Source organism: Strix uralensis, chromosome 3, assembly GCF_047716275.1.
Source record: "Strix uralensis isolate ZFMK-TIS-50842 chromosome 3, bStrUra1, whole genome shotgun sequence".
Taxonomy (NCBI): domain Eukaryota; kingdom Metazoa; phylum Chordata; class Aves; order Strigiformes; family Strigidae; genus Strix; species Strix uralensis.
In genome coordinates, this window is record NC_133974.1 from 108,073,429 (window position 1) to 108,097,663 (window position 24,235).

At 37.2% G+C, this 24,235-nt stretch overlaps 1 protein-coding gene across 22 annotated transcripts in view; it reads left to right on the forward strand.

Annotated features, from left to right (window-relative positions):
- DISP1 (dispatched RND transporter family member 1) overlaps positions 1 to 19,230 on the forward strand; it is a 96,345-nt gene extending 77,115 nt beyond the window's left edge. For all 22 annotated transcript variants that reach the window (XM_074863810.1, XM_074863804.1, XM_074863790.1 and 19 more), the window contains 6 exons: positions 2,468 to 2,497; positions 6,404 to 6,527; positions 7,782 to 7,909; positions 8,352 to 8,449; positions 10,516 to 10,613; positions 15,575 to 19,230. In XM_074863810.1, coding sequence (XP_074719911.1) covers positions 2,468 to 2,497; positions 6,404 to 6,527; positions 7,782 to 7,909; positions 8,352 to 8,449; positions 10,516 to 10,613; positions 15,575 to 19,219 — 4,123 coding nt within the window. In that variant the 3' untranslated portion in view covers positions 19,220 to 19,230. The remainder of the gene's footprint in view (positions 1 to 2,467; positions 2,498 to 6,403; positions 6,528 to 7,781; positions 7,910 to 8,351; positions 8,450 to 10,515; positions 10,614 to 15,574) is intronic.
- The last annotated feature ends 5,005 nt before the right edge of the window (positions 19,231 to 24,235 follow it).

A 24,235-nucleotide genomic window follows, 5' to 3' on the forward strand; every position in this document is an offset into this window, starting at 1 on the left:
GATCTTTACAAATAAAAGCTAGAGATTCATGTCTGAATCCCCGTATTAACAGTAAATATGTCTGTAGGTATTTCTCTCTATTCTGTAAACCCAAGAGTGTACGCTGCAATTACAAAAATCTGTTATACCTGACTCTGTAGCTTTGTCCCCCTTTTCATACAGGCACGGAAGCACATATTCAGTTTGGGCTCTGTGTTGGTGCTGAATTAGTCCATGAAAAGGCTTGTCTGTTTAAGCATTTCTCTTCATACAGAGTCCTGTTACACCAACTTCAGATACAAGTTTAGTGAGTTCTGACTTCAGTACCTAGTTTCTTATCATCCAGTCTAGCCTTAGTTGAGAAAAGTTGGTTTTGTGGTTGAGACTGTAGATAGGTCTGCGAGCAGTCCCCTGAGCCTACCACAACTTCTTTTCAGCCTCAGGCAGCTTACTGTTGCAAAATAATTTCAGAACTCAGTTTATTTGGGTTTCTGTACATTTTGACTGCTGACAAGTCTGTTGTTCTTGTGGTGGTACCAGAAGTTTTTGGCATCAGATGTGAAACTGAGTGTGTTCAGTACCTCTGAAAGTCAGATTTGTGCATCTTGGACTACAGTCTGAAGGTTGGAGACATTTCATAAATTTGATTTTTGTGTCTGGATTTAACAGAAAGTCCTTGTTGGTACATTTTCTTAATCCTTGATAACTGCAACTGCATATTGGTTATTCTGCTTTTCTGCAGCTTCCTCATGGCTGCAAGGAGCAATTTTTACTACTATGTACTACCTACGGGCACGTACCCGTTAGCAGCTCTACTGCTTTGTTGAGTTGGAGCATTTCCAGACAGCAGTGAATTACAGCTGATAGAAATTTGCTTTTATACAATTCTTATTTCTTACAACAATTAAATTAAAATGGATTTATGTTTCTTGAGGAAATAAATATAATAGCTTTATAATTCTTGATGGAATGATCCATCATAGTTATATTTATGTACTATATTGCTGGAGAGACACCATGAATGAAGATGAAGAGTAAAAGAGGGCTTTGCTAGTTTAATTTGTTCTTCCATTCTCCCTGCCAAGGAAAGGGATAACAGGAATGGTTACATTTATATTACTCTCACTGTCAATTACATTTTCATCACCCTTTCGCTATCATGTTAGCTAGCAATGCTTTGAATATGTATCTAAAATGGCCTGTAGCTGCCTTAAGAGCTGCTTTGCATTGGATTGTACTTTTTGTTTGGTGTAGCAGAGTGTTGTGTTTCAGAGGCTCAGTTTTATGTGGATTATTTTCCCTGTACTGTTGCTCCGTTAGAAATAGATATGGCCTAAGCAGTACTCACACCTAGTGTGGGCATGGTTGCAGCTACCTTGAGATGATTATGCCGGAACAGTTTGGTTCTCCTGGACTAGAATTGTAGCACAGTGTGGTGAATCTTGTGCTTTGAAGGACAGCAAATCTCGTTCCTGAGCACTGAATTAAGCTTTAAACTTTTGTGAAAATTTCCAGGGAATCTAAGTTTGAACTCTTTATTCAGTGGTGTGAAAGCATACAAATCTACTCTTTTGGAGACCTCAATGTAGAAATACTAAGGGCTCTATTTTATGCAAGCAGCTGCTTCTTAATTCCTTGTTTTCTATACCTTTTTAAAGTAGTAATATTAAATATGTTCTTGGTGGTAAAAGTAAAACAAGTCCATAACTTAACTGAAGCCATAGTATGTTTACATCTTTGGAGTGATTGTATGACATTCATAGACAGGAAATTCTCGAAAGGACTTGCAGATTCTTCATGGGAATTTTTTTAAAAGTGAAATTTATGTGAAATTTACTGATCCAATAGCTAACAAAATGAAGTGTTCACTGAACAGTGGCAGATAAGAGTAATTTACATTTGGGTTTGCTATCTCCTCATCAAAGTAATATTGTTTATATTAGATTTTTAATAAATAACAAAAACTTGCATAGAAAAGTTAATTTATATAGGTACCTTTTGTCATTCTATTTCCTGTATTATGGCAAGACAGAATTTATGGAAAAAATATTTTTTTGTAATGGAATTACGAAGGACAACTAAGAAGATTTGTGAATTGCAATGTAAGAACATGGTGTTTCGGTTGTCAGTTCCCATCATATGCAAACTTTGTCATGATTGTCAGTGGTACTGAATTTATATCATGTTAGTTTATTTGATCTCTTGTTGAAAAGTGGAAAAGCCTCTGGAATAGTAATCCCAAAAATCAGCTGCATAACGTTCCACTTTTGAAAACCCAGCTGTCTTTGTAGCTGTAATTATTCTCTGAATTACTTGTTTGCAAAGACTCAATTGAATATGATTGTATGCCTTTTAAAATAATTCATATTCTAAAATATCTGATTTTTAAAATTTATTTACTTAGCCGTGTATGGGAAGAATTAAACAAATTGATACATGCATGTATATTTAATATATTTTCAATTACTCTCTTTTTTTCTCCTTCCAGGCCAGCCAGACCACTCAAGTTACCAAAAAGGTAAGGTCTAATACTGTCACATGTGAGGTTTACAGAATCATAAAGGCAGTAGATGAGATGATGGCAAAGCTGTTATTCCCCACACAATGCAAGAGTAAGGAATGTTCAAGGAAAACAGGAGACAATCAAGTTAAAGCAGATTTGAAAATCAAAAAGTATTTGTTTTATGCAGTGGGTAGTGAATTTCTGAAACTGCCACAGGAGACTGTGGAGGCAGATAGCATCAGCAAGTTCAAACAACGTTTAGAAGAGCTGATCTACGGTGGGTCCGTAAATAAACACTGGAAGAAGGAGCCAGGGACAAGCTCTTTAACATCCCCAGTCACACACCTCTGAGTCCTGAGGGAGCAGGAAGAGGATAGACCACAGAAGGTGGCCAAACTCACGTGCTTTATTTATTGAGAGACAAGTAGTCCCTCCATAAATACTGGGCCAGAAATTTAAAATCCATGCAGATTTCAATGTTCGCTGTTTTTAAATATTTTATGACATTTTTTATTATAGTCCTCTGTCTGTGTATGTACACTATCTGCACAAGCATGAGAACTCTGTGACTTGGTGCCTTTTTGATTAAGGGTTGTTCTGAGAAGCAGCTTGGTTGTATCATCAATAATGATAAAACAACCTAGTGAAAAAGTTCAGAAAATTTCATCAAAATGGTCTTTTATTCTTCCTAAAACCAGAAATGCCACACAATCAGGACCACTAAGTTTGGACTGTATATGCTCTGAAGAGTGGCAGGGTCATAGAAAACAGCAGAGCAATTTACCTAGAACTTAGTGCATCAGTAATAGCAACACGAAACCATCTCAAGAGAAAATACATTAAAAACGTAATCCACCTTTAGGATTTGCTTTCAGTGAAGAACAGGCCTGTTCGCTAAATATCTGGTTTGAGTTACATAAATCTGTTAATATGAATTCAGTCACACAAATATCTATTGCACCTAGTGACCACTTTACAGTACAGAAACTATATATATTATGTTGCTGTCTCTTTATATGAGACTGGGTAGTGGTTTAACCCGAGTATGCCTGCAGATAGGTGCTGAATTGAAAAGTTTAACATTATCCACGTTATGCTGTAGCTTAAAATGGGAGGGAAAAGCAAACACTATCTTTTTTCCCTTCTTTTGAAGAAAGCATCTGAGGTCTTAGATCGCCTTGGGGCAAATTGCTTGAAACCAGTCTTTTAGTGGTGCTAAATGGGTGAGATAAATATAGATTGAATTACTTACTGTATCTCCTAAGCATTTTTAATAATTGAAAACATGAAAAGAAAACCCAAACCTAAACCTTTTTCAAGTGTATGAAAAACATCAGGAGGAAAGAAATTAACGAAAACTATATGCATTTTAATGGTACAAGGCAACTTAAAGTAGTGTTACCATTCTAACAACTACATTGAAAGCAGGCATAAGAAGAGATTTCAGTCAGTGTCATAGTTATTGAGAAATCATCGTTCAGTGCTTGAATAGTTTGGAGGAAAAAAAAAAGAAGATAACGTATCTGTGTAGCTTTATGTCCAGCTCATTGCACAACCATAGTTTTAATTAGGCATCAAAAGGCAGGAGGTGTTATCCTGATTTAGAAAAGTACTAAAGGATGTGCTCAGCACTAAGGATGTCCTTTCTGAATGTGATTCCTTGGCTGAGGAATTGATTTAAGCATTTTTCTCTTGGACTCAGACATTTACAAGCAAGTGGTCATTTCTGCAGATTTTAAATCAGGGCAATGTCTTACTTTTCACAGAGAAAATAAAAAGTAACTAAACTCATTTTATGACTTTTTAATGGGTGAGAAACAGAATAACTGCCATCTGCTTAGCCACTGACAGTGGGTTGGGATCAAAGTTGGCTGTAGGCAACTTGGTTGGAGTCAGAGCCCTCAGCAGCACCAGATGATGCTCAGACAAATAAAATTAAAATATAGCGTAGTTAGTCCTTTTTGATGTTCTAGCCCAGGTCACTTTTGCTTATCTGATTCTGTATGTGGCTTATTAACATGTTACTAGTGACTGAAGAATTTAACCAATTTAAGAACTGCTCAGCTGAGAATGGAAGTGTAGAGACAACATGTCAAAGTAGTCAATCTGGCGCTAGTGATGAATAGGAAAATAAATCTTTCAGGTATAATTTTTATGACTTCAGAGCAAATGTCTGTAATAGCTGGCCAATCTAGCTTGGTGTTTATGAAAACATTTACTCCTATAAATAGGAAAATTCTATTAGGTCATTTACTTCCCTTCATTTCTGCTTTGTACAATTGCTCATTTGGCAAGCTGCCCCTTTCTGATTCACTTTAATAAAAACTTACACTTCAAATTGCTTTTCAAGCTTTTGCTAATTAACCTCTTGTGTGAGAATGTAAGAATTATTCCACGTTTACCTAATGGGAAATTGAGTTACATTCAGTGCTGTGAACTTCCTTGCTCCTTAAAACTGTATTTAGACCCCTAGACCATACCTATTTCCACATGTTATGGAAAGTCAGCAATAAGCTTGCTCACTGCAGTTGATGTTACAGTTAGAAAACTGGGAAGCTGTTGCTGGAGTGAAGAGCTGGGCATTACCTCCCTTCTTAGCAGTGGGACAGAAAATTTCTGTAGAGCCAACAATTGAACTGTGATTAGATAATGAGTTGCTCTGAAATTGAAAAAGAACCATAATCTTTTAAGATAGTAGAAATAAGCAAAGGAGCCCTCTGCTATAAACCTTCATGTTACGTTGCGTGCAAGTTGAGGAGGAAATAAGAGTATAGATCTTCTTGATCAGTATTTAGTGTGTACAGAGACTGTTGGTATAGAATGATTCATAGCCTGTAATTATTTTTCTAATGCCTTTTCAACTTTTTGGGACTTTCTGTACTCTCTTTGCTCCCAAGATTAGACTATGTTGTACTTGAAACATAAACTCTATAAATTCAGATCTTTAAGAAATTAAGACTTCCGGCTTTCATTTTATTTTCTGATACTTAGCTGTCAATTTAACAAAAATAAAAATATTTTATGAAAATGATGAAAATTAGATTTGCGTATAAAAATTCTCGCACTCTTAAAATTTAGAATAAGCTAGGAGTTAAGATCCAAGGATATGTGTTGTACTAGAAGACTAAATAATGCTGATTAGTTTATGTATCATGTCACAAATCCTTTGCACCTTTGAATTTACAACAGATTTAATGGATCATTAGTATACATGGTTTGAGTATATTTTTCCTCTCTTTGATATTTTTCTTAAAAAAACTTGAGCTTTCAAAGAAGAAACTATGATGTTTTCTATCATTAAATTTTTAACAAAGCATCTATTTTCTAGTGGTCCCCAACTATGGATAATATCCATTCCAAACGTTGAGTATAAAGTCAAGGAAGAAGTACTTATGTAAAAAAATTGTGTGTAGTCTTGAACAACAGTTTACATATGCTTTTTTTTTCTGCATTTTTTTATGTAAAAGCATTTTAAGTAAATTATTGCCATGGCAGTTTTAAATACTGAACATGTATTAAACAACAGAGATACATGTTTCAGTAGCCCATAGTTAATCACCTCTGTAGCAGCACAAAGAAAATCTATGATAAAGCCTACACTTCTGTCAGAATCCTAGGGGAGGAAAATAGTAGTCTGACATGAAAAGCTTTTTTATATAAGAATAGAAAGTTTCGGTAGGGAGTAGAGAAATTTGATAGAAAATGAGTTGGGTTTTTTTTGTTTCCTTACTTTAAAAAAAAAGGGTGTAGGAATAAACTGTTCCAAACGCTTTCCATCCTTTTGTGATAGCTAGTTTAATTTCCTGTAAGTATAACAAAGAAAACAGATCAATGTTTCAACATGGTTCTTTAGAGAACTATGGATTAATTTTGTGTATAACTTTTATTTCTGTAATGTCTTTTTCTCTCCTCTCCACGTAGCTATGCTGCGCTGATAGCCGACTGGCCTGTGGTGGTCCTGGGCATGTGTACTGTGTTAATAGTGGTGTGTGCGCTGGTTGGAATATTGGTTCCAGATCTTCCAGATTTCTCTGATCCATTGCTGGTAAGTAAATATTAATCAATTTTGCTGTCAAATAAGTATTTTTGGTTTGCTGTTTTTTCAGTGATACCAGTAAACAGTAGATGCAAGTACAAGATTCCTCTTAAACTGAGATCTGCCCAGAGGAAAAAACCGACTCTCTTAATATGCCTGGAAAAGTTTCCTGTACTATGAATCTCTTTGGGAATCAATTTTCAGAGACATTCAATTGGGAGTAAGCTTGCAAAAGCAAGTTCTGTCTAATGAATCCAGGAAAGAAACGAGTTGTTGAAGAGCCTCGTAGTTCCTCTAATTAAAGAAAAAATATTATTAAATCTTGACATTGGAGCAGCTAATGGTTATACAAAGATACAGTTGCCATCAGAGAGTGTTATCCACTAGCTTAAATTCCTTCTGCATTTTGCTGTTGAAAGGTCATATGTCCTTCAACAGAACTGGTGTAGATTGAATAATGTAAATTCATCCCAGTTTTAGATGTACAGCACAGTACAACACAGACCATACGTTCTAAATCAGGTTTCAAAGAGTGAGGGCCAGGATCTATTAAAGGAAAGGGGATTCTAAGTGCCTTCTGGGGATGAAATTATATCCATATTGAAAGACTGAAAGTAATTTTTATCAGATTCTATTAAATACTGTGGTCATTTCTTACTTTTCATGAGCTGTCTTACCCGCGAGTAGCTTTCAGGACTTTTATTGAAAATACTGTATTTAATTATTATCCTCAAATAAAAATACACTGTTCCTATAAGTTTTTGTTACTTATAGTAGTGTATATCTGTACATTTCCATATGTAATGGATATTTCTTGAAAACAGCCAAGGTATTAAAATTATTTCAAAGTCACTTTCAAAATTATTTAAAGATTTGCCTTATTCTTGGAGAAATAGAGGAGATACACTTGAGTGATTTTAATCATATTTAATCAGTAAAGAGTGATAACTGAGATACAGAAGAGGACTTTATAGAATGCCCTTGCTCTGAAAACTAAGTGTTAAATGTTTGATAGACTAAATCATCATCACTTCTTGGGGAGAAAAGTTGTATGTGCAAGAATTCTTAATTCCTTATCACTCTATACAGTCAGTCATTATTTTGTCTGACTTGTCATAAAGCATTTTATCTTTTAAACGTAGATGTCTGGAGTAACTGTGCTTCATAATGAAAACTATCCATCACTTTGATCATGTTTCCACTTTCCCATTTGAGCGAAAGAATGAAAAGTATTAATGGAATTTTGCGATGCTCTTCTCTTAGGGTTTTGAACCAAGAGGGACAGCCATAGGACAGAGATTGGTCACATGGAACAATATGGTGAAAAACACAGGGTACAAAGCAACACTTGCAAACTATCCTTTCAAATATGCAGATGAACAAGCTAAAAGGTAAGAATTTATATTAAAAATGCATGTTATTTTATTGGAGTTTTTTTTGTATGTACATATTGCTTGCTTCAGTACCCTCTGAAGTTAATATATGTACTGCCACTGATTCCAATAAGTGTTGAATCTGATCATCTACAATTCTCAAGGCCTTCCACACGGAACTAGGTATTTCCCATCTCAAGCTCTTTAAAAAAGTGTATCATTTTAGTTTTCTCTTTGAATTATTGATATTGTCAGTACTGGGCTCAAAGTAATTTCCTCTGAAGTCTCTAATTTAAACAAAAAATTCAGTGAGTGTTTCAGGTTTTGTATACCAAAGTCACATTGGTAAAAATACGTTTTCTCATATGTAAGAGCTATTATGATGTGTGGCTTGTTTGGATGCTGCTTCTATTAATAATCTCTTTGCTAAGGTAAGGTAAAACTATTTACTCTGTTTTAGTCATCAAGATGACAGATGGTCAGATGATCACTACGAAAGAGAGAAGAGGCAAGCAGACTGGAACTTCCACAAGGATACCTTTTTCTGTGATATTCCAAGTAAGTGGAGAAATTATGTAAGGAAGGCTAAAAACTTCTGCCAGTTGAATCATTTCTGAGCTCTTCTATATATTGTACCCCTTATTAGGAAAATATTTTTTGCTTGGTATATTCACAATAAGCACCTTCTTTCTGTGTGCAGAAGTCTGAAGAAATGTTGTGTTTTATTGGTTCTTCCTAGGAAGCAACTCTATTTACTTAAAGTGCTTCCTTTAAGTGGTTTCATTTCCTGTAAGGATTTTTATTAGTTATTGGTAATACTGATCGTTATAAAAGCAGTGGTTTGTGTATAACTGTGGAGGTAGCACTTAATTCACTCTAGGGAAGAAACTGAGTTTTATCTGTGCCGTTAACTCTAAAAAACCTAAATCAAAATACTTTTCCTGTATATGTCGTAAAAGACATCCACAGGTCATATATTGTACAGAATTTAGGGCGTTGTTTAGGAAAAAAAAACCCCCCACAAAATACTACACACACAAAAAAACCACCCAAACAAAACACCCCCCTCAAAGAAACAAAAATTAACCCCCCTCCCCCCTTAAAGTACTGAAGGCTTATGAAACTGTCTAAGTTAAAGTAGAGGTCAAAAAAGACAAAGAAGTCTTTATTAACTTTTTGCAAGGCATACTGCAAAACTTTGATAAGTCCTGTTCTGGCAGAGAGCATGCATTAGCAGATGTAGATCTTGCCTTTATTCATATAATGACCTGGGCTCTTTTGCAGCTACTTCAATATGTGAGGACTGATAACAGAACACAAAAACATAATTGTGAAATTTTTTGTTTATATTACTTGATCTGAGAGAGCAATGACCAGTAAAAACCAGGGTGGAAAACAGATTTATGATTTATTTTTTTTTTTCGATTACAGTATGGTCTTACATCTAAGTGAGAGGATGTGAGCAAGGTTGTCATTTCTGCTCCTGTGAGCAGAACCAAATTAGACCAAGCATATCTTGTGTAAGGAAGAGGAAGTGTACTCGAAACTCTACTGAGCATTAACTGCAACGTGTAGCAGAATTAACTCCTCTTATCCTGCCCACTGTTTCTGGATAGTCTCACTCTCATTCTTTCCACTACTGTTTCTGCGTAGTCTCAGTTGTGTCAGTCATGAAGGAATTGTGCTTCTATGGGAAAGTTTGCTAGTCCGTTATGTAAAGAAAACAGTTGATTTCCTCTTAACCAGTTTTTGTCATTCCTGGTATCTTTCTTTCTTTGCTCCAGGATCTGCAGATTTCAGTTTGCTTCATACTAAAGCACGGTCAGAGGTTCATAGAGCACTACCCCGAGTCTTTTCATTACACTCCCGTGAAAGGCAAAAATTCTGCACATTCACAGCAGTGAGAAAAATACAGCCTTTTGGGTTTTGGAATATTGTAATGGATGCGATAATGTTTCTTAACCCAAAGTACCATATATGCAGCACCGTGTGTTTGTATATATGTTTCCCTTGTTAGGTATGCATAAAGATCTCACTGCCACTAAGTAATTACTTCCTTTCCTAAAAGCTGTCTTCTAATAAATGTGATTTAACTTGTAATTTAAGCTGTATGTGTCTAAAATGTAGAATTCTTTAAAATGGCCTCAAGGATATCGCAACAATTTCCACTGCAGTCATTTGCTTCTAAAGCAAAAACATTCTTGTAGAAACAGCTTTATAATTATTATTTATATTCCCAAATTACTTACTAAATCAGCCCTTGATTACTATTATCTGTGTACTGCCATTATGCTGTGCCAAGAATTTCATAGTTTGCTGATTAGATCTTTTGATTTTTATTTGTTTGTCACATTTCAGAAGATAGTTTGCTTGAATAGAAGTCTGTAGAGCTTCTGAGTGGTATATAGTATTGAAGATGCCATATTTACTATAAGCACTTTAAGGAAACTGAAACTTTCATGTGGACTGAGTCTTACAGATAAATAGCTCATCTTGAAAAGGAGGTGAATTCCCATGACCTGACAAAGATTTCATCTGTGTCATTTGAATGGTGGGATTTTGCCTCAGTCTTTGATACCAGACACACCCAAACAACCTATAAAACCTCCCTCCTGTAATTTCAGGTGATCGCTATTCACGAGTGGTGTTTACATCAACAGAAGGAGAGAATTTATGGAATTTGAATGCAATTAAGTCAATGTGCAATGTAGATAACTTGAGGGTAAGTAGAGATGGCATTTAATTTGTTTAATTTGCAAATATAAAGCGTGTATTTGAAACTGTTTTGCTGCCCATTGCCATGCAATAACATATGAGAGGACTTCACATTGTTCATATCCTTTTCAAATGGTCAGTCAGCATGCAGATGAAGTTAAAAAGCAACTTTTATTTTGTAAATCGGATTATATAGGTGAATGTATTTGATTTTGCTACTAACACCATCCAGAATGGGATGGAGGAGGGTTGCTTCAGAAGTTTCTTTGCAGAAGGGACTATCTTAACTTTTGCTGTGTGTTACCTCTTAGAATATTATTCCATGGATTTTTGGTTTTGTTTCTCAGCAAATTATTCATTTTTCTTGCTTTTTCACCTTCAGGTGAATTAGCTGCCTCACCCAGTGGGTCACTCAGACTTCTTTTTTTAAAGCTCAAAACAGAATAAGTTGGCAGATGGAGATCAAAGGAACATAGATACAGTAGCGAGAAATATAGTCCAATTAATTAGATGTGGATAGTGATACTTCCAGAGTAATACTAGTTTTCTCTTTAAAAGTGGGTAAATGAAAGAAGACATTTTGGCCTTGTCTGTCTGGCACTGTTGCAATTTTTCTTGGCTTTCCTTGTACTTGGTACCTTGCATAGTCAAAACAACCATTGTAATAGCCAGCTTCAGAGGCTACCATAGCTTCTTTTGCATGTGTTAGAAGATAATTTAGCACTTCACTGGACATCACTTTCTGACAGAAATTGATGTCCAGTTTCAACTGATGGAAGTTAACTGACAAAGGCTAAAATAAAATAATCACTGAGATGGTATATTTGTAAAATAAAAGCTTGTCACTTGCTGGAGTGAACTCCTTCGAACTGCTGAGTAACCATAAAATTTTGTTTATTAGTTACTTTGTATGGAAATAAAGCAATATGTTTTTCTTCTATTAATAATTATTTATTTCCAATTTTTTTCTCCTAAAAAAAAAACCTAAGCAATTCATATTATACCACATTTATTTAATAAGGAATATTTTAATTATTAATTTTGTTTATCATTGCCTTTAAGACAACTCTATTAATTTAGAGAATTCCCAAACTGTTTTCCCTAACAGCTGACATTTGCTTGCTTAAAATGTTGAGCTGTAGTGAAACATTGTATAATGAATCTCCCTTGTCAGTCTGCTGGCAGGCACTTTGTCCTGGGTGGCCTCAGTTGGTGTAAGTGGTTTTTGTCCTCACATGCTCATGAAATGTTCCTTTTTCCCTATCAGTGATTATTGCATCAACAGGATGGCTCATGTGATTACCCTTTATCTCTTTCAATCAGAATGAGCTAGGTGAGCAAAGTACTGTATTTAAACTAACCTAGCTCAGTTTTGAATGAACTGAGCTAGGGAGCAATCGTATCACCAGTTCAATCAGGAGATACAGTGGTGAAGAATCTTTTACAAGGGCAAAAATTAAGAGTTAGGAAGCAGATGCTAATCTCTGTATTTAACTGTACAAGTTTAGTCATATAGACAACTGATGCAGGTAAATCCCGGGTAGTATAGATCATTGCAAAGCAATGCAGGCTGAATAAAAAAACCAAAATATTTTTGTATAACAGAATAAAGACAGTTAATTACCTCTGAAGAATAATCTTTGTATAGTTGCATTACTCCTGAGGAATTTATCTTTTTTTTCCCTTATATGCACAGTTCAATAGTAATGTACTATTTCAAATGCTGCTTTACTTTCTGAGGGAAGGATGAAACTATTTTACTTGAAAAAAACAAGCACCACACACCTTGCATCCTTAAAAATAGCTCTTCCTTTGAAATAAGAACACTTCAGAAAATTAAATGTTGGTTACTTCAGCTACACCCATAGTTGTATAGATATTTAGAGAGAATATTGTTGCAGGTAATGTGTCTCTGGGTCTTTTTTGTAATTTAGGTCTTTACTTAAGAATATAGTAATCTAACATCTCAGCTGAGCAGAATGACCGTGCATCATGATAGCAAGCATTGATTTTTAGCTAGTTACTAGACAAAACAAATTGCTCTGGTTAGGTTTTGCAATTCTTGCTGGCCTACATGTAAATTTATAATAAAAATTAGGTACTCAGTGCTCAGAAAGGACTGACGCTTTTTTCACCAAATTTTTTAAAAAATGCTTGTTACTTACAAATAACATGTTTAAATGATTTTAACACTTTAACACTTTCTAACAATTTCTAAGCACTTCTAACACTTTTTAGAACGCATGAAGTGCTGTGATATGCCCCACTTCTGAATGCTAAGTTCTGCTAGCAGTCAGTCCCTAGAGAGGATGCTGACTTGCACTGCAGCTATCAGAAGAAATTGATGACTTGTGACCTTCTGGTCTTACAGACTCTCTTCTGGCTGTAGTTATTTTTGTTGTTGAATTCATGCTTGTTTAGGGCCACAGTTCTGTTGAGATAAGTGGCAAAGCTTTCTGTATTCAAAGACAGGAAAATCAGACACTATTTTCTGGAAATGCAAACCTTAGAATTTTTGTATTTTTCTGATGATAAGCAGGATTTCAGCACCAACTAGTATTTGCTTTAGTATGAACTAACAGTATATCCCCTATGTGTTAATTGTATTCCCATCTGCTTGTAACTACTTTAACTATATGTTTTACTGACACTTCGGGGCTCCATCCTGCAGCTGCTTAGCATATGGTAGTCCTATAATCTTCATGGAAACTTTATATACAAAATAGCCGTAGGAGGTGTTCTAATTTTTTACTACTTGCATAAGAAGAGCCCTTTTTTTCACCTGTTAATTGCAGAATGTTTTCCCTATAAACTGTAAACAGTTCTTTTATAAACTTCAAAGACCGTAAATGATCTCCTCAGACTGCTTCCCCAAAACGGTGTATTTGTGATTCTCCGTCACTGTGTAGATCCATTTGGGCAGGTCTGCCCACAGATACAGCATGTGCACAGGTTGCACAGCTTAGTTTCCTTACTTGTTCCAAAATAAATGAAAACGTTGCCAGTGGCAGACTAAGTCTGGCAACAGCAAAATGGCCTTTTTCAATTCCTTTGGATCACCAACAAAGCCCAATGCTACAATATATTAACATTTTACAAAGTATTTTAATGAGCTATCCAGAGCTAAATTTTGTATTTTAATTTCTAATTTCCAGCTGCCAGCTCGTGTTACTTTATCTTTGGCAACATTTACCAGTGAATGTTTATGGCCTGCAGCAAGTGTTGAAGAACAGCATATAAACCTCATTGTCCCATCTTGAACCTGAATACATAGAGAAGACAATACAACCCTTTCCTCCCAATTTGCCTATTATATCCTCATAGGATTAAGCTGGAGATGTGCCATGAAAAATACAGATATGCTATTCCAGTGCTTCCTTTTATTTAGTAGGTTGTTCAGCTTTTCCTGAGTTTGCATGTGTGAGTGTTTTTATCTGGAAACAATCAAATGTGAATTATCCTGGGTTTTTGGAATGCCAGTTTGTTATTGTTCAGAAACTGGTTGACAAAATTAAGTCCGTACTAAAGCTTTTATCACTGCCATGAGAATCCCCACGTGCAGTTTTTTTGTCTGCATTATAAAGGATTGTTAATAATAAACCGGTGTGATTTTGCTTTAAAAAAAAAAAAAAAAAAAGCAAAGTGATATATTTCAGAATACCTAAATTTAAAACATACATGGATAATGGTTTCAGGGCCCAATCCTGTAAACTCTTAGGCACGTGGCTGTATTATTATGTGTTCATTCTGTGTAACTTGATTAAGACTGAAATTTTACAAATATCTAACTATTTGAAGGATTAATTCCAATTTATCATGTGTAACAAGCCAGAAGTTATGGCTTTTAAGATTTATATTCCCTGTGCCCTATCAGGATTGAGTTTTCCCAACTTGAGAAAATGTCCCTGACCTAGACTTGTTACTTAAGAGTTTCAGCTCTGTTTCATAGATCCTGTCAATTTTGCCCAGAAGTGCCTTATGGTGATTTAGATAAGTTGTGCTCTTACTGGCTTCAGCTAAATCTGGAATATTCTTGAAGTGAAAGAAGAGTATCCACGTAAGGGATTAACACTTATTTAGCTAAGGAGAGTCCTTAACCAAAATGCTAAAATTCCTATAATTTTTGTAAAGCCCTGGTAGGAGTTCCTAGGCTTTGGGCAGTCACTTGAGCTGACAACAGCAGTCCTCCCCCACGACCTGACTCTGTGCCTGCTTGTCCCCATGACTTCTCTGGCCTTGCTGCTGCTGCATCTTCCTCCACTCCGCTCCTGAATCAATTCTTGGGAGTTCGTCCCACGGTGGGTGCAGCATTCAGAGCCATGACCGTCGCCTCTGTGCAGCAGGGCTTTTTTTGGGGTGCTTCATGCCACAGCGGAATTATCTTGTGCTTGTGCCTTGGAAATCCTGCATGCCTTAGGGCCTGGTTGGGGGAAATGTCTGTCAGCTGTACAAGAGCTAAAAAAGACTCATACAGTGATGTTGTAGGAGAGAGGTCAGATGATGGAAGCCGTCATAAAGCTGTCACATCCTTTCTTTCTGGATGGTAAGTCCCTGCCTCTCCTAGGAACTTCAGTATGTGATTCCAAGCAGAATGAAACTTCATTGATGTATGGCTGATTGTGTATTTTCAGGAGTATAGCACAAGATAATAGAATTAATGGCCCTCAGTCTGGAAAGAAAACCCTCAGTGCATCTTCAAACAATAGAATTACAATATTCTTAACACCTCTGCCAATTTTATGCCACTGTGACAAGTCAGTGTACTGAGTTACTGCTGGTTTAGTCTGCTGGGTGTAAGAGGATACTGATCAAAAACAATGTGCGTGGAAGTAAGAATTTAAAATATTAACACAAAAGGACCATAAGCTGAATTTTCATCACTTTGGGATTTTTTTTGTGGGTGAATGTTTCTAATAATTCAGACTACTACTTTAAACTGGATTTTTTGCCCTGCCTGTCTTTATACAGATCAGATCCCATTCCCAGTTTGGCGATCTCTGCCAGAGAGCCACTGCTGCTTCGTGCTGTCCCAGCTGGACACTGGGCAACTATATTGCTATTCTAAACAACAGGTCATCGTGTCAAAAAATTGTAGAACGAGACGTGTCTCACACCCTAAAGCTGCTTCGCACATGTACCAAATACTACTACAACGGAACCCTGGGGCCGGACTGCTGGGATATGAATGCCAAAAGGAAGGACCAACTCAAGTGTACAAACGTGCCTCGCAAATGTACCAAGTACAATGCTGTTTACCAGATCCTTCACTATCTAGTGGACAAGGATTTTCTAAGCCCAAAGACAGCTGACTATGTCTTACCAGCTTTAAAATACAGCATGCTCTTCTCTCCGACTGAGAAAGGGGAAAGCATGATGAGTATTTACCTAGATAACTTTGAGAACTGGAACGCTTCGGATGGTGTAACAACCATCACAGGGATTGAGTTTGGAATAAAACATAGATTGTTTCAAGATTACCTGTTGATGGATACTGTGTATCCTGCCATAGCCATTGTAATTGTTTTATTAGTTATGTGTGTATACACGAAGTCCATGTTTATCACGCTGATGACTATGTTTGCAATAATTAGTTCCTTGATTATTTCTTATTTTCTCTATCGGGTAGTATTTAATTTTGAGTTCTTTCCATTCATGAATCTCACAGCATTGATTATTCTTGTTGGGATTGGAGCAGATGATGCTTTTGTCTTATGTGACGTTTGGAACTACACAAAATTTGATAAACCTCATGCTGGAACCTCTGAAACAGTGAGCATCACATTGCAGCACGCTGCTCTTTCTATGTTTGTCACAAGTTTTACTACCGCTGCTGCCTTCTATGCTAATTATGTCAGCAATATCACAGCAATCAGGTGTTTTGGTGTTTATGCCGGCACTGCCATTTTGGTGAATTATGTTCTGATGGTTACATGGCTACCTGCTGTAGTTGTATTACATGAACGATATCTTCTCAATATTTTCAGTTGCTTTAAGAAACCTCAGCAGAGGGTATACAACAACAAAAACTGCTGGACAGTGTTGTGCCAAATGTTCCACAAGATTATTTTTGCAGTCTCAGAAGCATCCAGGATATTTTTTGAAAAAGTTTTGCCATGCATTGTTATCAAATTTCGATATATTTGGCTTTTCTGGTTCCTTGCCTTAACAGTTGGTGGAGCATATATTGTGTGTGTAAATCCAAAGATGAAATTGCCGTCATTGGAGCTCTCTGAGTTTCAGGTATTTAGGTCTTCTCACCCATTCGAACGATATGATGCAGAATACAAAAAGCTTTTTATGTTTGAACGTGTCCATCATGGAGAAGAGCTCCACATGCCAATTACAGTAATCTGGGGTGTCACACCTGAGGATAATGGTGACCCTTTAAACCCTAAAAGTAAAGGAAAGCTGCAGCTAGATAGCAGTTTTAATATCGCTAGCCCAGCTTCACAGGTTTGGATTTTACGTTTCTGTCAGAAGTTAAGAAATCAAACATTTTATTATCAGACTGAAGAACAAGACTTCACAAGCTGCTTCATTGAAACATTTAAGCAGTGGATGGAAAATCAAGACTGTGATGAGCCATCTCTTTACCCCTGCTGCAGCCACTGGAGCTTTCCATACAAACAAGAAGTTTTCGAATTATGTATCAAGAGAGCTATAATGGAGCTAGAAAGAAGCACAGGGTACCATTTAGATAGTAAAACCCCAGGGCCTCGCTTTGACCTAAATGACACCATCAGGGCAGTGGTGTTGGAGTTCCAAAGCACCTACCTCTTCACGCTGGCTTATGAGAAAATGCATCAGTTCTACAGAGAGGTAGACTCATGGATTTCAAGTGAGCTTAGCTCTGCTCCTGAAGGTCTTAGCAATGGTTGGTTTGTGAGTAACCTTGAATTTTATGATCTTCAGGACAGTCTTTCTGATGGTACTCTAATTGCCATGGGTCTTTCAGTTGCTGTTGCGTTTAGTGTAATGCTTCTTACAACTTGGAATATAATTATAAGCCTTTATGCAATAGTTTCAATAGCTGGAACTATTTTTGTCACTGTAGGTTCTCTGGTTCTTCTTGGATGGGAGCTAAATGTGTTAGAATCCGTCACTATTTCGGTGGCCGTTGGCTTATCTGTAGACTTCGCTGTTCATTACGGAGTGGCTTATCGCTTAGCCCCTGACCCTGACCGAGAGGGAAAAGTAATTTTTTCTTTAAGCCGTATGGGTTCTGCTATTGCAATGGCTGCATTGACCACATTTGTAGCTGGAGCAATGATGATGCCCTCTACAGTGTTGGCGTACACGCAGCTTGGCACTTTTATGATGCTTATAATGTGCATTAGTTGGGCTTTTGCAACGTTCTTCTTCCAGTGCATGTGCCGATGCCTTGGACCTCAGGGCACTTGTGGCCAGATCCCACTACCAAAAAAATTGCGGTGTAATGCCTTTTCTCAGACCTTTTCAGGAGCCCAAGGGGGCAGAGGTCAAAATAAATCACATCCTGTTAGCAAATATCAGCTGGACTCCAGAAGTCAAAAACCAGAAATGGAGCATGAGCACTATGAGCTCGAGCCTCTGGCATCACAAACAGGTATCTGTAACCCTGCAGAGAAAGTGACTTACGAAGAAACTCATATCTGCTCAGAGCTCTTCAGCAGCAGGCCCCAAAACACATGTATGCCTATGCATTCAGCCTATAATAGTGAAATGAGTAAAAGCATAAAAAATGTTGCTAGTTCAGCTATGTTACAGACATCTATTGACCAACACACCATATGCCCAATTTTCTCTCAAAACAGGCAGTGTAGCTGTCCCGATGCATATAAGCAAGTGGCAGTGAAGTGGAGCCCACACTCATGTCAGCAGTTAAGTGACACCTTCTGTTACCAGTGTTCTCCTTCACCGGCAGCTGTACAGATCCAAAGCTCTGTAGCTCCTATAAATGCTTTACAGCAAGCTGCCGAAGGGTACGTGCATCCAGTCCAGCATGTCCTCCACTGCAGTTGCCTTCAAGGAAGGCTCAAAAGAACGATGACGCAGAACTCCCTGCCTAAAAATTTTTTCCTCCAGTCCGTGCAACAATTTCAGGCACATCAAAGAATAAATAGGACAGATTCACATGCTCATCAAAACCCGGAGGAAAATGTAAGAACTGTTCCAAGGGTGATGAGCTCCTCACAGTTTCTCTGTCGAAACGCAGGACCTCTAATAGTGCATTGCTCTGAATGTGAGAACAGTGTATCAAATAACCAAAAGGGATTCTGTCAGCAGACAGACAAGTGTGATGAAAAGAGTGGTACAGAAGCGAATGGGATTGAAAGCAAGAAAGCCTCTCTGTCAAAGCAGAAAAAGAAAGCTGAGAGCAAGATAGATCAGCGTTCTTTGCAGAATGATGGGGTTTTGAAGGCTGACCAAAATGATAAAAAACATCTGCTGAATAGGTCAGCGAGAGAGGCTCGCTACGAGGGTTGCCGTGAAAATTCACACTGTTGTAGCAAGGCTATCACAGTGAAGTGCAATTCTGTTGACTGTCAAATGCCAAACATCGAAGCCAATGTGCCTCCTATGTTAATGCGCCCAGAACTTTCCAATGAAAGTTTGTTAATAAAAACGCTATAATAAATCTTTAATTTGGCAATCCTGTGTCTTTCTTTTAAAAGTAAGTTTAAAACACTAATTATTATAATTTGCATTTTGGAACGAAAAATGTATTTTATAGAACAGTAAGATTTATACATTTCATAAAGCCGTTTCATGTAGTAAAACCTGATGTTGTCCAGAATGGTTTTTTGCTGTAACTCGTAAGATGGATTATGCTTAATTTAGTTTTTGTCCCAGGGCATTAGAGTTTGAATTCTCCTTATAAACCATCTCAAGAAATAAAGTGTTACAAAGAAACTCTCCCTTTTCCAAAGCCAGGACTTGTGAGATTGAAAACGTTTGGGGTGGACTGAGATTGCCACATTTTCCAAGTACATCATTTACCTTTATTCTACTGCTGCCTTGGCAGGCTTATACCTTGAAACAGCGGCAGGACTGGAACTGTGTTTATTCAGGATTGTCTGAAAGACCAGCTCTGCAGTGCAGCCTGTTTGGGGATTTTTTTTGATTCTTTATCCTAACAAAATCTAAAGAAAAGCTCTTTAGAGGCCAACAGCACTTGCACTGCCATTGTTGCATATCTGTGTAAATAGTGCAGTAAAACATTTTAAATCGCCCTTTCTGGCGTTTACTGTATAGACCATTAAATACCAGAGAATACAGGTGGAAACAATAGTAAGTGAACATTCTTTACTTCTTAGTGATGGCAAGAAAAATATAATTCATGTGTATGACATACTATGTATAATATGAGATCAGGAGTTATAAAATTGGGCATGGAGTGCCTTGCAATACTGAACTTTTTCCCACAAAGTATAGAAACTAGAAGTAAATCTACTGTGGAGAAAGGCGTGGTTAATGCACCTGTACTAGACTTACTGTCAGTAGTATCAGCTTAATTCAAAAGGCTCAAATCCATAAATTAGAATACTGTGCTCTGAGATTTCTTACCCAGAGAAGTTCAAGATTTAGTTACAGATACTGAACTAAACCATGTAACCAAGACATTGGATTTCAGACACTGTATTTGTGTAACTACAGGGCTTAGTCAAATATCAGCTACAGTTTGGTTGTGGGAATACTTGCTGGTCTCGTCATTCAAGGAGAGTAGATTTGAGAGCTGGGACTGTGTCGTATGTCATAATTGCTATGCACCTTGATGACAAATCTCTCCTCATATAATCGTTTGGTTATGCTGATTATGTTGATTTACTGTACACAGATAACAGAAGATAGATTTTATGGGCTGATGTGGTATCATGTACTTGGTGTGTTATGAATCACTGGAGGAAGACCCTGGCTTTTGCTCTTCTGAGGTTCATCTTGAAGGGACATAGAAGATGAGTATCATACAGCAAACCACTTTGGTTTGTCTGGGAGTAGTGATGTTAGTGTTTATATATCCCAGTGACTGGAACAGAGTAAGAGTTTGAAATCTACAGAAAAAGCTAAAATAGTTTTACGTGGTTTAAGAAGAGTAGTATTATTTCTTAGATATAAAATAAAACTCATTTTTAGTTCTTTTAAAACTCATAACTCAATTTAGATCCAGATTCTTTCTAAATGTCTGTAATGAGAGCAATTCACAGATTTTCTGTGCACCATAGGGGCCATTAATTATAAAGAGCCAAGACTTGCAGTGTTAGCAATCTAAAGAAATTAAAAGGGATAAGAAATAAACTGGGCTGTTGCTGTTGTCCAACTTTCTTCCTGACCACTGCACCTGCTTGTGTGCAATTTCTGTGAGGGGTGTATGTAACATGCTAAGCAATAAATCGTTCCTGAAATAAAAATGACGTTATGATAGTTTAATGGACCTGCAGTCAGACCTTGCCAAAGCAGTGTGTAATGCTTATGTAGTGCTTGTCACACAGCTGTGCCTTTGAGACCTGGGCCTTAGGGAAGGTCCCCAGCTAACACATCTACAGAACATAGGACATTTTGAGCTGATGAGCTCAAAAGTGAGGTTTTTTTCTAAGCCAGTTTTCCACAACTGCATTCTGTATAAGGAAATCCCTTTCGACTGCTTATATTAATAACTTCTTTTATAATGGTGAGGTAAGCGAGAGAGATTAATGTTGTATTTTCATTATGATTTGTATGTTCTTAAAGGGTGATACAGTGAAAAAAATGGGACAGATAAGGAGTTGTGATGTAATGTACTCTTAGAAAAGATTAAAATGAGCTGACGTACTTGGCTAGCAAACAGTATCGCTGTTGTATTTGCCTTTTGTGACTTTGCCATTGCCTCCCTGCTAACTGCTTTATTCTTTCCAAATCACTTAGCTGGACAAGGAGCAACCATTGAAATAGTTGGTTAATATTTATGTATGTAGCACCACATGTGTGTGTACTGCATCTATGTCAATTCATGCATGGACTCTAAAATCCAAGCCAATACAGCTCCTGGAGAGTGGAAGAGAATAGGAGTTGGTTCCAGTGACAGTTGAGGGCTGATGATGCTGTGCATTACTCTATCCCCATAAAACTCATGAGAAAAAAAAAGTTTTTACAGGCTGCTAGGAGCAAGCGAGGAGAGGTGGGATCCTGTTCCACTTGAGGAAATCTTAACAAGGACCATTACATCCTGCTGAGACATCTCTCTAAGACTTGTCAATGATTGCCAAGGCCTAAGGGAGGCTGAGGAGCCTAGAGTACTCTGATTTCCATTAACTGATTCGCTATCACTGAGGTCCTCCCTTGCTTTGGGATCGCACAGTGAATCTGGATGTGTGCACACCATGTGGGCTCAGTGTGGTGCTTCTCTTGTAGGCTGCCCACTTTGGGTAAGGGCCCTACCACTGACGCTGGCTGGCGCTTCCTCCGTGGAGTGACAGGGTCCTGGCTTTAGAAGATGTAGAGCTTTATGGATAATCCATGCTGGGGTATTTACCAAACATGGAGGGTATTTGGTAATTGTTCTGGCAATGATGACACATGTAGCTTGGGACATGACATGAGCTTTCTGCCTTTTCAAAGGCGAGGGAAGACTTTACTGTAACTTGTATGTGCAGTGAGTCTTTAAAGTGACATGTCTTTGATTATCCAAGGAAGGAAAGAGAGACTTTATGTGGGAAGACAGTAATCTTCTTTATGTGGGAAGACAGTTTGTGGCTCTGAAGTTGCTAGTATGCTTTCTTCAGGAATAAAGAATACAGTCAAGAATCTTCCTGTGAGTGGGACTTGCATCTGAGAGCAACTCTCTCAAATTCACCTCACCAAGGGAAAAAAAATTATATTTAACATATTAGATACCTCAGTTGTCTGTATTGTCCTTAGACTCTGTGTTTTTCAGGTTACAATCACATTTATAGTGTGGGTAATACAGCGATTAGTTTAACAAAAAATGGTACAGCAGTTTACAGTAAGTCCTTTAAAGTATTACACCAGGCTCAATATATATTCACGCTGAATGCAGCTGCCTCATACAAAGTATTGGTAGATGGGTAGGCAGGTGGTATAGTGACATAAAGGGGGTTTTTAAGTTACTATTTCATTGTTAGTTTTTTTAAGAAAATGAAAATCCATCTTTTTACAATCACCTGCAATCACTTTAATTTGGTCTTTTTTACCTAATGTGGGAGAATTGCTTTGAAATGCTTTGGATTAGGAATACCTCTAATTTTGCCAGATGGAGCCCTGAGAGTCAGTCCAAGAGAGCTCTGAAAATACAGGTTGACAAATGACAAAAATTTTAGCACAGTAAGAAATGCCAAACGTGATCAAAGTTGAATATATTTTATTTATATAGAGAATGTTATACTACTTAATATAGGTAGCAGATGGGTAATTCAGGCCAAAATCACACTGACTTCATTGAATTGGACCTTAAATTTTTTCCACGTGCTGGCAAGCTATATTAAATTTTACTTCAGCCAGTAATATCTGAAGTCCCTAATACATCTAGCATTTGATTTATGATGGTGAGTTGGGGCACTATCCTACTACATATTGCGTATTCCCACAGTGTGAAACAATACTTGCCTTTGCAAAAAAAGCTCAGTCTATATACAAGAGGTGGAAGAAAGGCAATAGCTTCTCTGAGTTCATAACGGATCTCCGCAGACTCCTGAATTTGGATCCAGTGTAACTACTGCAGAACTACCCTCATTTTAATGTTGTTATCCTTTGTTTATTCTGTATGTAGTATTAGTCTGGCATCACTCATTCTGCCTCTGTGTATCTCAACAGTTCACTCATTTTATCAGAATAAGGTCTTTGATGTCTGGAGAGTCTGTAAAACATGTCGTGTGCAGTTTAGAGAGGTTGTAGTTTTTAGCTACTGCCATGCTATAACTTCTGAATACTAAGTAGTTGTACACACCAAGAACTCTGACTTTTCTGTTTCCCTTTACTTGGCAGCTTGTATTTGGAGTGTTTTTTCTAAGGTCTCCACTTTAGAAAGTTGCATAGACTCAGGTGCCTCCTGGAGATATTTTCAGTTGATTCCTGAAATGTATTAAAGGTAATATGTCCCACTTGGATTTGGATTCCATGTTTTAGGTTTTGATAAATGTCACTTTACCTGCAAATGGATAGACATATTGCAGAAAAGCAGATGGTTGTTACTTTTATTTAAATTCTGTTAGTTAAAAATGTATGTTGAGTCTAGTTTCCAAACCATTAAAGTTAATTAAAACTGGTGCTGGTTTGTCTTCTTAAAAGCTGCAGGGATAACACATGTTCTCTTGCTGCAGGCTGGCCACAGTGATGGTAGTGTTAGAAGTTGAACTCTTCCAGCAACGAGCCTTCAGAGCAGATGGATGGCTTTGCTTTGAGGCCTAAACAAACTTTCTTAAACCCTTGTAAAGCCTTAACCAAAATTGTCCGTAGATTTATCTTAATAGAAATTCTAGCACATTTCTCTGTGGCTTAGGAAAGGAGCAGTTTATTCATAACTGACTCTTTAGTAATGCTGACTATATTACAGTGCCTTGATCATCGGAAAACAGTATGTCTAAAATAGAAACTGAGTAATGTCAGACCCTTAAAAATTTCACCTAAGCCATCTCTTCTGCATATAACAGTATTCAA